The sequence below is a fragment of the Macadamia integrifolia genome, unplaced genomic scaffold (assembly GCF_013358625.1).
Source record: "Macadamia integrifolia cultivar HAES 741 unplaced genomic scaffold, SCU_Mint_v3 scaffold995, whole genome shotgun sequence".
In the NCBI taxonomy this organism is placed as follows: Eukaryota; Viridiplantae; Streptophyta; class Magnoliopsida; order Proteales; family Proteaceae; genus Macadamia; species Macadamia integrifolia.
Genome location: NW_024870613.1, coordinates 165,583 through 181,431, shown reverse-complemented (window position 1 = coordinate 181,431; position 15,849 = coordinate 165,583). Strand labels below are relative to the sequence as shown.

The 15,849-nt window shown below is 46.0% G+C and overlaps 1 protein-coding gene across 1 annotated transcript; it reads left to right on the top strand.

Moving 5' to 3' along the window:
- Positions 1 to 1,047, top strand: LOC122070753 (receptor-like protein 56). Its single transcript, XM_042634953.1, has one exon. It carries the CDS (start codon positions 1 to 3, stop codon positions 1,045 to 1,047), a length of 1,047 nt encoding a protein of 348 aa, XP_042490887.1.
- Positions 1,048 to 15,849: the final 14,802 nt, after the last annotated feature.

Genomic DNA, 15,849 nt, shown 5'->3' with positions numbered 1-15,849 from the left:
ATGGCAAGAGTTTCCAACATGACAAATCTACTCACTTTAAAACTTGATGGCAATCTCTTCACAAGACCCTTCCCAATCACTCCATCAAGTGTTCCCTCACTCTTGCTTCTAGACATAAGTAGGAACTTCATGTCAGGCAATATCCAAGATTGGTTGTCAGCTTTCCCAAGATTGGTCTCACTCCTTATAAGAGAAAATCAATTTGTTGGTTTTCTTCCAACGGCATTGTGTCAGATGCAACAATTACATTTTTTGGATCTATCAAATAACCATCTTTCTGGAAGCATACCTTCTTGCTTCAACAACATGACTTCATGGCTGGAAGAAGTTGAAGTTCTAAATTTTGGAAAAGTAGTTTGGGCGATCAATTTCAAGGAGGTTTATACGTTCAAAATAAATTTTGCCACAAAGGGAAATTTTTACTCATACGAGGGTGTTCCACTTCGTCAGATGGAAGGGATCGATTTATCTCTAAACCAATTAACTGGTGAGATTCCATCTCAATTTGGAGAACTGAGAGCCTTACGTTCATTAAACCTTTCTCACAATTCTCTAGTAGGCAATATTCCAGAATCCTTTCAAGGGTTGGAAAAGTTGGAGAGTTTAGATCTCTCCCACAACAAGTTGGTGGGAAAGATCCCCCCTCAAATGATTCAACTCGATTTTCTTTCTTTTTTCAATGTGGCCTTCAATCAACTCTCGGGCAAGATCCCATACGAGAAGCATTTTGATACTTTCAACAAGGATAGCTACATTGGTAATCCAAGACTTTGTGGACCTCCAACTGAAGTCAATTGTTTATCACCTCAGCCACCCCACAGTGAATACAAGGAAGGTGATGCTGATGAACAAAGTCTGATCGACAATGACTTATTCTTCTATTCATGTGTGGCTATTTCTTACCTCTTGGGATTCTGGGCTGTTATTGCTCCTCTCCTTCTGAGCAGAAATTGGCGTAGGAAATATTACAGAGTTGTAGATGGATGCATTGATAGGTGTAGTGAGAGGCTCTTCTGGTGTTTGTTTTATATAAAAAACCATTGGTAATTAATTACCACTTAATTAATAATGCATTAAGGGATGAATTGTACCGTGTAATAATGACCAAAATGAATATATGTGTTTTTCCATATAAATAGAGAGATGTTGTAGTATCCCGCTTCTTAAACCCGGTCTGATTTTGCGATTGAACCGGCTTAACCATGCAGGAACCGAGCCAGAGGATGTTAGAGCGGGTTCCTTATGGGCTATGATGGCACGGGTGACCTTAAACACCGGCTGGCCCGACAAGTCCGAGCCAGTGCCAGAAGAGACGGGAGTGCCCAAACCTTGTACGTGCACCTACCATAAGGCTATGTACGGGTAGAACAGGTATTATATCCGTATTTTAAGGTTATATACGTATGTTACATTGTATGCTTGGGGTAGGGTCCGAGCCGAGGTCCGAGCCCGGTCAAAATCCCAAGTTTTGACTCTCGGATGGGTATGTCAGGTGGGTACACCCACCCACCTGAGTGACCCATCCATCACTATTCACTTAAGTAGGAATAGTATATAAGCTTTATGACTTCTTTTCTTCCATTTATTACCCTCGTACGTTTGGTGAGAAAAGTAAAGAGGAAAGAGAAAAAGAAAGGGAAGAAGAAAGGAAGAGGAAGAGAGGAAGGATTTCAGCGGCGCCGAAGCTCGATCTTGCCATTCCGGTGCCGGAAGAGTAATCTTCAACTCGAGATCTACAGTTGGAGGTAAGTAAAGCTGGGTTTTATGAACATTAACCATACCCACGCTTTAAACCCTTGATTTGAGTATGGTTTCTCAAGATCTTGTAAACACCCTTTGAAATGTTGAATCTAAGGTTTAATAGATAATTTATGTGTTGATCTTGAAGGATTTGAAGAGGTATTGACAAGGTAGAAAGAGCATTGTGAGTTGGAAGTGTTTTTGAAGGGTTTGAAGTCATTTTTGAGCAAAGAAGGTAAGATGGTTCCCCTCACTTGAATCTAACTCAAATCTAAGCTAGAACCATCCTATAGGACTCTAAAGGTGTGAAGAATGGGTTGAGAAAAGCCCTATTTGGGTCCCCAAGGAATGGAGGAAGTTGAGAAGAAACTGGGGTTTTTCCGCCAAAACCGGCGGGTAGGACCGGTGGGTAGACAACCCACCTGAGTGACCCACCCGAGTGGCCAGAATGTGATTTTTAGGTCCGATCGAGCCCAAATCGGACGTGGGACCTTCTTTCGACGTTCTAAACACGATTTTGACGTCGGATTTCATTAATTTTGATTCTAAAATGGTGAAGTACTAACCTCGCTCAATTTTGTTAGGTTCACCAAAGCCTTCCCGATTCGCTCCGGATCTCACCCGTACCGAGCGGGACTCCTTGTACGCTACATGTAAGTGGAGAGAGAGGACGTTTGGCCTGTTTCAAGGCATTTGTTTGGCATTCATATAACTATATCTAATTTAGTCATGTCATCATGAATATGCTATATAGATTAGTCATTTCACACTTTGATGTGCATTTATGCTATGTTTACTTTTCAAATGCAAATTGAATGTGATGTTATATGTTGAATGTGTACATCATGTTGCATAATGCCTTGATAGACTAGATGCCGTGGTCGGCTTGGAAACGAATGCATTGGTGGCCCGTGGTATGGGACACGGTGGCACTATGCAGTCGTACTGCATATAGGAGCATGCGGTATTAGGATTCTCACCATCCCGTGCTACGACCCTTCCCAACAGGGGTTCAGGTGTTGGGTTGCCATTTGGGGGGAAGCAGGGGTCGCGGTTGTCGGACACTGTGGCGGTTAGGCATTATGCCCGGCGAGTCATGTAGGACAGTCGGCAACCCCGGTGGTATTTCAGGAGGGCCAATCGTACTGCTTTTAAATTGCTGGAGTCAGCACTGTCATTTAATTTATTTACATTTCTGTTGAGAGCCGGTGGACGGCATTGTCTTTATTTTTCCGAGTACTCACGGTGGGCCTTCTCCAACAGCCCTATGGGCGTATCGCGGGAGGGAGTTCGCGGCTCGTACCCGGAGTATACGCGCACTGTGGTTGTAGTAGCACTAAAACCAAAGACTTAGTAATGTTGATTAGGTGGATGTGAATTAAAATGAATAGCATGGCATGTAGTGCATATGATGTGTTGTGATGTGTGGACTGTTGTGTGTGGTCCACCTCTCTACTTACTGAGCTAGTGAGCTCATTCCACGTGTGCACCCCTTTTTAGATGATTTTGCAGGTCATGCATCTGAGGAGCATGGGGTGGGTCCCACAGTCGAGTTTCCTGAGGAGGACTGGTGGACCCCTGAGGAGTTTGAGCACGGCGTAGACTGCGCGTGTGAGAGCTGTGCTGCGGGACAGCAGTTTTGAGGCCGTGTTGAGCTCCACTACCGAGCCGAGCTGTGTACTCTGATGGTTTTGATAAATTCCTGTATATACTTGATATTTGAACTTTATTCTTTTTGTGTATATATCATGCCTTCGGGCCCAAATGTATATAATTATGGTATCATCATTTGGGTATCAAGTATATGGGAATTATTTACAGGTAAAATTTAGTCTTCCGCTGATCTGATGAATTGATGTTAGTGTGTGTATGCTGTGGTGGAATACAGTATCTGATGATCCTGGCAGGTTTGGGTTAACCGGTGTTAACTCGGTCACCGCTCCGGTTCAGTGTGAACGGGGTGTGACAAAAGGTGGTATCAGAGCGTGATGCTCTGCTCCACTCACAGCATACCATTAGAATCCCGTAGACTCTATAATAGGAAAATGGGGTTGGGTAAAGATAAAAGCTTAAAGATTAAAAGTCAAAGAAAGAAAGTATAAAATGGAGTTATATTATAAGTTGCATTCATGGCATGCGTGAGTGTAGATAAAGGGTAATTAGGTTGGTACTATAACCTATAAAGTACTATTTCGATGAAATTTCGGCAGCATAACGGCGTAAAGTGGGATTTCCAAAAATTTTACACAAAACCTGATAAACAACAGATAATAATATAACCAAGAGCACAGATAGAAAAATCACATCCCCACAAAACCACACAGGTATTCCACATATGAAAACATCATAATAATCCAATATCCAAAGATATTTCATTCCATAAATGAAATTCAAGTTACATCGCAATTACAAGGAATGAGATAAATAAATACACAATGTCTACAAAAAGAGAGAAAATGGATAAACAGCTAGTGTGGGTAAGCCAACCCCTCACTGGTCGTCGTCATCATCGTCGATGATCACCACGTTCGCCGGAGGCCTGGAGTTGACGTTGAAGTGATGATCGTAGTAATCGAACCTCGTGTTCACCAATCGTACCTCCCTCCGAAGCCGGCCATAGTCTGCTGAGATAGCGGTGGCCCTAGTGTCCAAGTCCTGACCCAGCCTACGGAAAGAATCCTCCAAAGTGGTCTGCCTGGAGGCAATCTCGTCCAGCCGCCTCAGTATCTGGACCTGGCCATCCTGCAATGCCGCATGGAGGCTGTCCTGCCCTCATAGTCGTAGTCACCACTCCCAGGTGGTGGGGCTCCATATAGTGGGGCTGCAGCTCTGGAAGAACTAGGGCCCGTACCTCTCGACTCCTGAGGCACCTCCTCAGGGATACTGCCACCCATCAAATCTGCCTCCTCGTCCTGAGGAACGTAGTCCTCGTCCTCCTCACTGGACTCCTCCTCCATGAGGACATCCTCTACAGGGGCAGCCCTCTTACCCCTACCTCTCCGAGCTCCCGATCTCAGAGGTGAATCCATGAGGGTGTGGAGACCCATCTTCAAGAGGTTGCTCCGATCGAACCTATCGGCCGGAGTCTTCCCCTCCTCTCCGCTCAGATCCACCCTGAAGAACTCGAAGATCCTGGTGAGGATCCTGCCGTAGGGGAATCCTCCGTCCTCTGGGTGGGAAGCATGGTGCTCCATCGCTCTGAGGATGATATAGGGAAGGCACAAGTGCTCCCCGCCTCCCTCTGCGGCCGTAAAGATACAAAATGCAATAAAAGCCGCCATGAAACCTACCTGGTTCCGATGACCTCCTCTGGGGAGCAGGTTGAACTGGATCAACCGGGCGAAGAGACGGACCTCAGGGAAGAAAGATGTCTCGGACTCCGGGCGACTGCTGCTGCCGCAGATGGTCTCGTAGATGAAGTCCGGTGTCTCCATGCTCATGAACGGTCCCTGAGGTCTACTCCTGGGGGGACTGTAGTATCGGTGTCCCGCCGCCGATATGCCCAGAATACTGGCCAGGGTGTCTACCGTCAGCTGGATATCCACTCCCTTCACCAGACTGCTGACAGTGAGTTCCCCGTACTGATACGACACCTCCAGGTTGCAATAAAACCGACGGACGAGCTGATCGTAGCACGGTCAGTCCACCTGAAGAATGGTGTCCCAGCCCAATGCTGAGAACCTCTCCTGAAGCTGGGCCTTGTGGAAGTCCTCGACTACCACGGTCTTTTCCATCAACACTGGCCCCTTCAGGAAGATAGGCCATTTGGCTGCGGCCTCGGCACTAGTGAAGTGCTCCTCATCGTAGTCTGAAGGGTCAGTCTGAACAGGCGCAGGTCTCCCTGTGCGATGAGCTGGAGTGCTGGTCTCTGCACTTTTCCGCTTAGAAGCGGTGGTCTTGCGTCGAACACCAGAGGAAGATGGTCCTCTGCCGGTGCGTGAAGACATCCTGACAATAAGTAAAGAAAGTTGGGTTAGTACAGTAAGAAAAGACAGCAGCATTAAAGAAGGGGAAATTCAAAACCCAATTTCTGCAAAATGGGAACGGCAACGATCTAGGAAGGATAGAAAACTTATGACATGAAACATGGTGATGGCAACGCATGGAAACGTGCCAAAACAGTAAAATGACAGCAAAGGACAGCAAAAGCAATAGGCATGAATGAAATGGGGAAATTCAAGTCCATTGCGCAAATTGGAATGGAATGGAGAGAAAGCTTGAAACCCTAGGTCTAGAATGAAATGCCATAGTAATGGGATGATGAAATTTCAAGAATATACCCCAAAAAGGACTATGAAACTCCATGAGTACAAGTATGGATGAAAATCAAGGAAACCAATGCCAAAATAGGGATTTTCATGGAAATACATGAGGATTTCAAGCATAATGGATGATTCAATGAAATCTAACTCATATCTAGCGTAAAACAAGTGAAATGCATTACATAGAAGACGTCAATTTGAGAAAAACAGTAAGGATTGAAGAAACCCAAATTTGGGAACCTAGGGCACCAATTTGGGGCTTTTTCTTCAAATGAAGAGAGAAATTCCTATAAACTACAAATGAGCACAGTGGAATCATCACAAACACATGATAATACTTTTCTATGGTGGAAAATAGAGAAAGAAAGTCTAGAAAGTAAACCTATACAAGCATTTCACCCAAATAGAAATTCTGAGAAAGAGGAAGAAGAAGAACTTACTTGAATGAAGGTGAGTTGAATCTTCTCTAAAGCGTCGAGTGGGTGAGTAGACTCGTGAGTGGAAGCGCTGGGTAAACTCCCAAAATCGTCCAAGAGGAAAAGGAAGTAAGAGAAAGGAGAGAAGGAGAGTGACAGACAAAACAGGGCCTTTTTGGCCCTGTTCGTGTTTTAATCTCGGGCAAGACCGGCGGGTCAAGACCGGCGGGTCCCTACCCGCCGGTGACACCCGCCGGTTTGGGGTGCTGGGACCGGCAGGTCAGACCGGCGGGTCCCTACCCGCCGGTTCATCCCACCGGTTTGGACAGAGGGGAAAATTTTTAAAATTTTTAAAATCTTCCTTCTTTGTCTTTTCCCTTCTTTTCTCCTATTATGAATGCATTGGTTTTATGGTGGAGATTAATCCTATGATCGATATGCTACGGTCAGGTGGGACCATTAGCATGTATGTTGTGAACTTTGCCTGTATCTTGGAATTGAGCTATGATTAATTTACAGGCTATCATACACTCCAACACCTCACCTAATGGCATATGGTTGTGTGCCAAAATCAGTCTATGGTGTTTAACCAATATGGTGTGTGATATGTTCCAGGTACAAGGATACGATGGTACGTACTAGATCTGGTAGAAATGCCCGAGGTACCTCGCGGGGTCCTCGTCGAGTCGGTCGACCACAAAATCCCAGAGGGGCCCGTTCTGTGGGGCATACCTCACCTCCGCTACCTGCAGAGACCCATGGTCAGGGTGGGGCACATGGGGACCCACCTATGACTGCACTCCCGGACCCTCCACCGGTCATTACACCAGGAGATGTTGCTACAATAATTCAGCAGTCTCAACAAGCTTTCCAACAACAAATGCTTCAGCAACAGCAAGCATTTATGACTGCCATCCAGCAACAGTTGGATTTTTCTCAACCGGGTCAACCTCCCCGGGTACACACTCTGCAGGACCCACCTGTAGGGTCGGGAACGGGACCACAAGTGGGTACACCTCCAATCCCACCATTCGGTATTCCTCAGCATGGGATGCCTCATCCTTATGCCTACTATCCTGCCTATGCTCCTAACTTCCCGGCGACGAGTAATACGTCAAGGGTGGTAGAGTCTTTCAAGAGGAACTTACCGCCTGTATTCTCTAAGGTGGGGAGTGATCCTCTAGAACCGGATCAATGGATCCAAGAATTGGAGAAGATATTTGAGGTGCTTGAGTGCACAGATGCCCAGAAGCTCATTTGTGCTGGGTTACAACTCAAGAAAGAGGCAAATTCGTGGTGGCAAGCTTCCAAGCCTATATTGATGGCTGCTCATCCAGAACCCACTTGGGAGCAGTTTAAGGAGTTGTTCTTGGACAACCACTATCCGCGCAGTTTCAGAGATCGGAAAGAGACGGAGTTCATGGCCTTAACTCAAGGAGGTAAGACTGTCCTTGAGTATCAGCAACAGTTTGAAAGTTTATTCCATTTTGCCCCAAGGCATATGCGAACAGCTGAAGAGAAGGCAGCCAGGTTCCTAAAAGGCCTCAAAGCATCTATTGGGTCGGTGCTTGAAGTCTTGGATTTGACCGAATATGGCCAGATTGTACAGAAGGCCAAAACAATGGAAGATAAGCAAAAGGGTGAACAGTCCCTCACTCCTGGACTGTGGAAGAGATCAAATCCATTCCCAGATGTGGGAAATTCCTCCAAAGCATACCGTGGATCATACAGTTCTGGGCCTATGTATAGGCAGCCCTATAGGCCATCTGGCTACCCTCCTAGGCCAGTTGGTGGTTCGGGTTCTACTTCCTTTCGCCCGAACACTAGTGTGGCACCTACAGCTTCAAGGCCACCTCGACCTCCATATGCAGCGGGTCAAGTGCAGAGGGGCCCCGCTCCAGTTCCGACGTCTCAGGTTCGTTGTTTCAATTGCCATTCATATGGGCATTATGCGAAAGACTGTCGGGCCCGACCCGCCTTGCCCTCCAGTCAGCCCTCTGCGTACCGGCCTCCCTTACCTCGAGGCAGTCAACCGCAGGGAAGGATGTATGCCCTATCAGCCGAGGAAGCTGAGGCTAGTACAGAAGTTGTAGCAGGTACATTTTAAATTAAGAAGTTCATTATGATTAATATTGATGACCTGCTGAAATTATATACCTTGTTATATTAGGTATCCTACCCATATCGGGCATACCAGCCTATGTTTTATTTGATTCAGGAGCTACTCATTCATTCGCATCTAAGAGATTTGTAGGGAAGCTTGGGATGTCACCCAGGATCCTAGACCATGGAATGATTGTTAGTATGCCTACTGGTAAAATTGCCCAGTTGAAGGAAGTGTATGGACCGTGCCCGGTGGAGATTAGTGGGAAGAACTTTGATGCGCAACTCATTAAATTCAATATGCAGAATTTTGATGTTATATTGGGTATGGATTGGTTGTCGGCTCATCGAGCTAATGTGATCTGTGCGGAAAGGCTGATTAAGGTAACAGATGACGAAGGGAAAGAGTGGGTGTACCGAGCAGATACCATGAAAAGGGTGAGGAAGGTTCTGGTCTCCGCTCTCCAAGCGGTAAAGTTACTAGAAAGTGGATGTCAGGGTTACATAGCCTCGGTACTCGATGTTGATGCAAGAGTTACACCTCTAGAAGAAGTAAAGGTGGTTAAAGAGTTTCCCGATGTTTTCCCAGATGATCTGATGCATTTACCACCTGATAGAGAGTTGGAGTTTGCCATAGACTTGACTCCTGGAGCAGCTCCAGTATCTAAGGCTCCATACAGGATGGCACCAGCTGAATTGAAGGAGTTGCAGTTGCAATTGCAAGAACTATTGGAAAAGGGGTTCATTCGCCCAAGTGTTTCACCTTGGGGTGCCCCGGTGTTATTTGTCAAGAAGAAGGATGCTAGTTTGCGTATGTGCATAGATTACCGGGAGTTGAACAAGTTAACCATTAAGAACCGGTATCCATTGCCACGCATTGATGATTTATTTGATCAGTTGCAGGGAGCCAGAGTATTTTCGAAAATAGACCTTCGGTCCGGCTATTATCAGCTCAAGATAAAGAGTAGTGATATACCCAAAACAGCATTTAGGACTCGATACGGCCATTATGAGTTCCTAGTGTTGTCCTTCGGGTTAACCAATGCGCCGGCAGCATTTATGGATCTCATGAATCGAGTATTCCAGGATGTGCTCGACAGATGGGTAATTGTTTTTATTGACGATATCTTGATCTACTCCAAGACCGAGGAAGAGCACACTCAACACTTGAGAATGGTGTTACAGAGGTTGAGAGATCAACAGTTGTTTGCCAAGTACAGCAAGTGTGAATTCTGGCTTGAACAAGTTGGATTCTTGGGGCACGTAGTGTCTAAAGCCGGAATCGAAGTGGATCCTGCTAAGGTAAAAGCAGTAGTGGAATGGGAAAGCCCCAAGAATGTTACAGAAATTAGAAGCTTCTTGGGTTTGGCTGGATATTACCGGCGTTTCATCGAGAATTTTGCTCGGATGTCAGCACCAATGACCAAGTTGACTAAAAAGGGTGTGAAATTCGACTGGGCAGAAGAATGTGAGAAGAGCTTCCAGGAATTGAAAGAAAAGTTGGTGACTGCCCCTGTGCTGACTATTCCTGAAGGCACAGGTGGAATGACGGTCTATACCGATGCTTCCAAAGTTGGGTTGGGTTGTGTTCTCATGCAACGCGGGAAGGTAATAGCATATGCATCCCGACAACTAAAGGAATATGAGAAGAATTACCCCACTCATGACTTGGAACTAGCGGCAGTAATTTTTGCCCTTAAGATCTGGCGACACTATTTGTATGGAGAGAGGTGTGAGATATACAGCGACCACAAGAGCCTGAAATACTTCTTCACCCAGAAGGATTTGAATATGAGACAGAGAAGATGGCTTGAACTCATGAAGGATTATGACTGCGATATTCAGTATCATCCCGGCAAGGCTAATGTAGTGGCAGATGCATTGAGTCGGAAGACACAGACTGTGTCGCTTTCATGCTTAGCAGTAAGCTCACCACTTGTGCAAGAGGCGATGCTAATGGAAGAGACCCTCTTGTATGAAGGGGCAACCCTAGAGCTTGAACCTCAACCAGAAAACCTTAAATGGTTGACGGTATCTTTATCGGCTCTACAAGTGCATCCGGCAATTAGGCAAGAGGTGATAATGAAGCAACCTTTGGATCCTGAATTGCAGCGGATCAGAGTTAAGGTTCAAGACCAAACAATGAACGACCCAGATTTTACTTTAGCCAGTGATGGGGCATTGATGTTTCGAGACAGATTGTGTGTACCCGATGATTTGGATATACAGGATAAAATCGTGAGAGAAGCACACAGCTCCGAGTACTCACTTCATCCAGGAAGTACCAAAATGTACAAAGACCTCAAACAGAGTTATTGGTGGCCAAGCATGAAAGTCACCATAGCTTTGTATGTGGCGACTTGTCTTACCTGTCAGAAGGTGAAAGCTGAGAGGCATCGACCTTATGGTACCCTCAGCCACTCCCAGTACCAGAATGGAAGTGGGAAAGGATTACAATGGACTTCGTCACCGGACTACCAGGTACACCTAAGGGAATGGATGCGATATGGGTGATTGTGGATCGGCTTACCAAGACTGCTCATTTCATTCCTATCAAGACCAAGTTCTTCATAACCAAACTAGCACAACTTTACATGGACAACATAGTGCGTCTACATGGAGTGCCAGTGAGCATTGTTTCAGATAGGGACCCAAGGTTCACTTCCAGATTTTGGAAAAGCTTACAGCGTGCCTTGGGATCGCAACTGAACTTGAGTACAACTTTTCACCCACAGACGGACGGTCAGTCGGAGCGAACCATACAGATATTAGAAGACATGCTCAGGGCATGTGCAATGGAGATGAGTGGCAGCTGGGAAGAATATATACCTCTTATGGAGTTTGCATATAATAATAGTTACCAAGCTACAATTGGGATGGCTCCATATGAAGCGTTATATGGCAGAAAGTGCAGAACTCCTTTGTATTGGGATGAGGTAGGTGAACGTCGAATGTTAGGACCTGAGATGATCCAAATGACTTGTGACAAGGTCGACGTTATTAGGGAACGGATTAAAGCAGCTCAGTCCCGTCAAAAGAGCTATGCGGACACCCGCAGGAAGGAGATTGAATTTCAGCCAGGAGAAAAGGTATTTCTCAAGATCTCTCCAACTAAAGGTTTGCAAAGGTTTCACAGAAAGGGGAAGTTGAGCCCAAGATACATGGGACCGTTTGAGATCTTGTCCCGGGTTGGCTCAGTAGCCTACATGCTTGCTCTGCCACCTTCGCTTGGAAATGTTCACAATGTATTCCATATATCCATGCTGAAGAAGTACGTGCATGATCCATCTCATGTACTACCCGTGGAACCAGGGTACCTAGAAGCTGATATGACCTATACAGAGCAGCCAGCTGAAATTTTGGACCGGAAGGTGAAAACCCTTCGCAACCGCTCCATTTCCTATGTAAAGGTGCGATGGGCTAATCATTCACTTGAAGAAGCATCTTGGGAGGAAGAAGAAAAAATGCGAGCCAAGTACCCTCATCTTTTTGATCAACCAGGTACGCAATTTCGAGGACGAAATTTTTCAGAAGGGGGGGTAATGTAATATCCCGCTTCTTAAACCCGGTCTGATTTCGTGGTTGAACCGGTTTAACCATGAAGGAACCGAGCCAGAGGATGTTAGAGCGAGTTCCTTATGGGCTATGATGGCACGGGTGACCTTAAACACCGGCTGGCCCGACAAGTCCGAGCCAGTGCCAGAAGAGACGGGAGTGCCCAAACCGTGTACGTGCACCTACCATAAGGCTATGTACGGATAAATAGGTATTATATCTGTATTTTAAGATATATACGTAGGCTACAATGTATGCCTGGGGTGGGGTTTGAGCCGAGGTCCGAGCCCGGTCAAAATCCCAAGTTTTGACTCTCGGATGGGTATGTCAGGTGGGTACACCCACCCACCTGAGTGACCCATCCAACACTATTCACTTAATTAGGAATAGTATATAAGGCTTTATGATTTCTTTTCTTTCCATTTATTACCCTCGTACGTTTGGCGAGAAAAGTAAAGAGGAGAGAGAAAAAGAAAGGGAAGAAGAAAGGAAGAGGAAGAAAGGGAGGATCTCAGTGGCGCCGAAGCTCGATCTTGCCATTCCGGTGCCGGGAGAGTAATCTTCAACTCGAGATCTACAGTTGGAGGTAAGAAAAGTTGGGTTTTATGAACATTCACCATACCCACGCTTTAAACCCTTGATTCGATTATGGTTTCTTAAGATCTTGTAGACACCCTTTGAAATGATGAATCTAAGGTTTAATAGATGATTTATGTGTTGATCTTGAAGGATTTGAAGAGATATTGACAAGGTAGAAGGAGCATTGTGAGTTGGAAGTGATTTGGAGGGTTTGAAGTCATTCTTGAGCAAAGAAGGTAAGATGGTTCCCCTCACTTGAATCTAACTTAAATCTAAGATAGAACCATCCTATAGGACTCTAAAGGTGTGAAGAATGGGTTGAGAAAAGCCCTATTTGGGTCCCCAAGGAATGGAGGAAGTTGAGAAGGAACTGGGGTTTTTCCGCCAAAACCGGCGGGTAGGACCGGTGGGTAGACAACCCACCTGAGGCACCCACCTGAGAGGACCAGGGGGGTTCTGGCCAAACCGGTGGGTAGGACCGGCGGGTCCATACCCGCCGGTCCCAAACCGGCGGGTGGGACCGGTGGGTAGACAACCCACCTGAGACACCCACCTGAGTGGCCAGAATGTGATTTTTAGGTCCGATCGAGCCCAAATCGGACGTGGGACCTTCTTTCGACGTTCTAAACACGATTTTGACGTCGGATTTCATTAATTTTGATTCTAAAATGGTGAAGTGCTAACCCCGCTCAATTTGGTTAGGTTCACCAAAGCCTACCCGATTCGCTCTGGATCTCACCCGTACCGAGCGGGACTCCTTGTGCGCTACAAGTAAGTGGAGAGAGGACGTTTGGCCTTGTTTCAAGGCATTTGTTTGGCATTCATATAACTATATCTAATTTAGTCATGTCATCATGAATGCGCTATATAGATTAGTCATTTCACTCATTGATGTGCATATATGCTATGTTTACTTTTCAAATGCAAATTGAATGTGATGTTATATGTTGAATGTGTACATCATGTTGCATAATGCCTTGATAGACTAGATGCCATGGTCGGCTTGGAAACGAATGCATTGGTGGCCCGTGGTATGGGACACGGTGGCACTATGCAGTCGTACTGCATATAGGAGCATGCGGTATTAGGATTCTCACCATCCCGTGCTACGACCCTTTCCAACAGGGGTTGAGGTGTTGGGTTGCCATTTGGGGGGAAGCAGGGGTCGCGGTTGTCGGACACTGTGGCGGTTAGGCATTACGCCCGGCGAGTCGTGTAGGACAGCCGGCAACCCCGGTGGTATTTCAAAAGGGCCAATCGTACTGCTTTTAAATTGCTGGAGTCAGCACTGTCATTTAATTTATTTACATTTCTGTTGAGAGCCGGTGGATGGCATTGTCTTTATTTTTCCGAGTACTCACGGTGGGCCTTCTCCAACAGCCCTATGGGCGTATTGCGGGAGGGAGTTCGCGGCTCGTACCCGGAGTATACGCGCACTGTGGTTGTAGTAGCACTAAAACCAAAGACTTAGTAATGTTGATTAGGTGTATGTGATCTAAAATGATTTGCATGGCATGTAGTGCATATGATGTGCTGTGATGTGTGGACTGTTGTGTGTGGTCCACCTCTCTACTTACTGAGCTAGTGAGCTCATTCCACGTGTACACCCCTTTTTAGATGATTTTGCAGGTCATGCATCTGAGGAGCAGGGGGTGGGTCCCACCGTCGAGTTCCCTGAGGAGGACTGGTGGACCCCTGAGGAGTTTGAGCACGGCGTAGACTGCGCGTGTGAGAGCTGTGTTGCGGGGCAGCGGTTCTGAGGCCGAGCTGAGCTCCAGCCTTGATACCGATGCCGGGCTGTGTACTCTGATGTTTTTGATGATTTCCTGTATATATTTGATATTCAAACTTTATTCTTTTGTGTATATATATCATGCCTTCGGGCCCAAATGTATATAATTATGGTATCACCATTTGGGTATTCAGGTATATGAGAATTATTTACAGGTAAAAAACTTAGTCTTCCGCTGATATGATGAATTGATGTTAGTGTGTGTATGCTGTGGTGGAATACAGTATCTGATGATCCTGGCAGGTTTGGGTTAACCGGTGTTAACTCGGTCACCGCTCCGGTTCAGGGTGAACGGGGTGTGACATGATATGTTTCTCAGTCAATGCTATTGGTGGTGATGATTTGATAGCTGATCTGACAGGGGGCATTTATCCCTCCCTCTGCATGAGAGGAGATGATTCTACATCGGATTTAGGAAGTGATGAAGGATCTAGAGAGCCGATGCAAGTTTATCTGGATGATCCCAAATCCGCATTAGAGAAGGAGGAAAAGTTGTGTGAAGTGTACTCCAACACATTGAGAATGCAGGAAAGGGTGGAAGAAATTAACAACATGCTAGGTGAAGTAACTGTCAATAATCATTACTATTATGAGCAGTCGGATGATCTGGAGGAAATAGGGCTAGATGATACTTTTGCAGAGGCAATAGATGTTGCATTCCAATCGCTTTCCAATGCAGCCAAGAAGTTGTGAGCCAGGGCTGTGGATATTTGTGGAGGACCTCGATTACCCACCCCAAGTAGGGAGGGAGAATCAGAAGAAGAGGATGATCCCATGGTAGGGATAATCACCATAACAAATAGTGATGATGAAGATTGTTATCCCACAGAGATTATTGTAAAGAAACCTGTCAATGTGATGGAAACTAGAAGTGGAAAAGACTACAAGGGCAAGGCTCTAGCAGTAGAATAGTCAAGGGCTAATGAAGCCAGAACTAGTAGCTCGAAGAAAGATCCAGAGAACCCATTCTTGGCTCAACTCAAGAAGTCCCAAACAAACATCTCAATTTGGGGATTGTTGATGGCATCCCCCACACACCGTGAAGTAGTCTTGAAGTCTCTCACCAATATACAAGTACCGATAGAGATAAATCCAGCACATCTCGCATATATAGTAGGGGCAACATATGTGGTGCATTCCCTGATGTTCTCAGATTTAGAGCTTCCCAAAGGGGTCCAGCACAATCGAGCTCTCCACATCAAGGTAGAATTTTTCGACGAGGTGGTTCCCCAGGTTCTTTTTGATAACGGGTCCGCTTTGAATGTGCTGCCCTTGAGATCAATAAAGAGTATTGCCATAAACTTGGAAGAAATAAGGCCGACCACCCAAACCATACGGGCATATGACAATACCAAGAGGAAGATCCTTGGCATCATTACCCTTGTCATAAAGATTGGCCTGG

Bases quoted from the DNA above. Each gene is read 5' to 3' on its own strand.
- LOC122070753 (XM_042634953.1), top strand. From the start codon at position 1: ATGGCAAGAGTTTCCAACATGACAAATCTACTCACTTTAAAACTTGAT.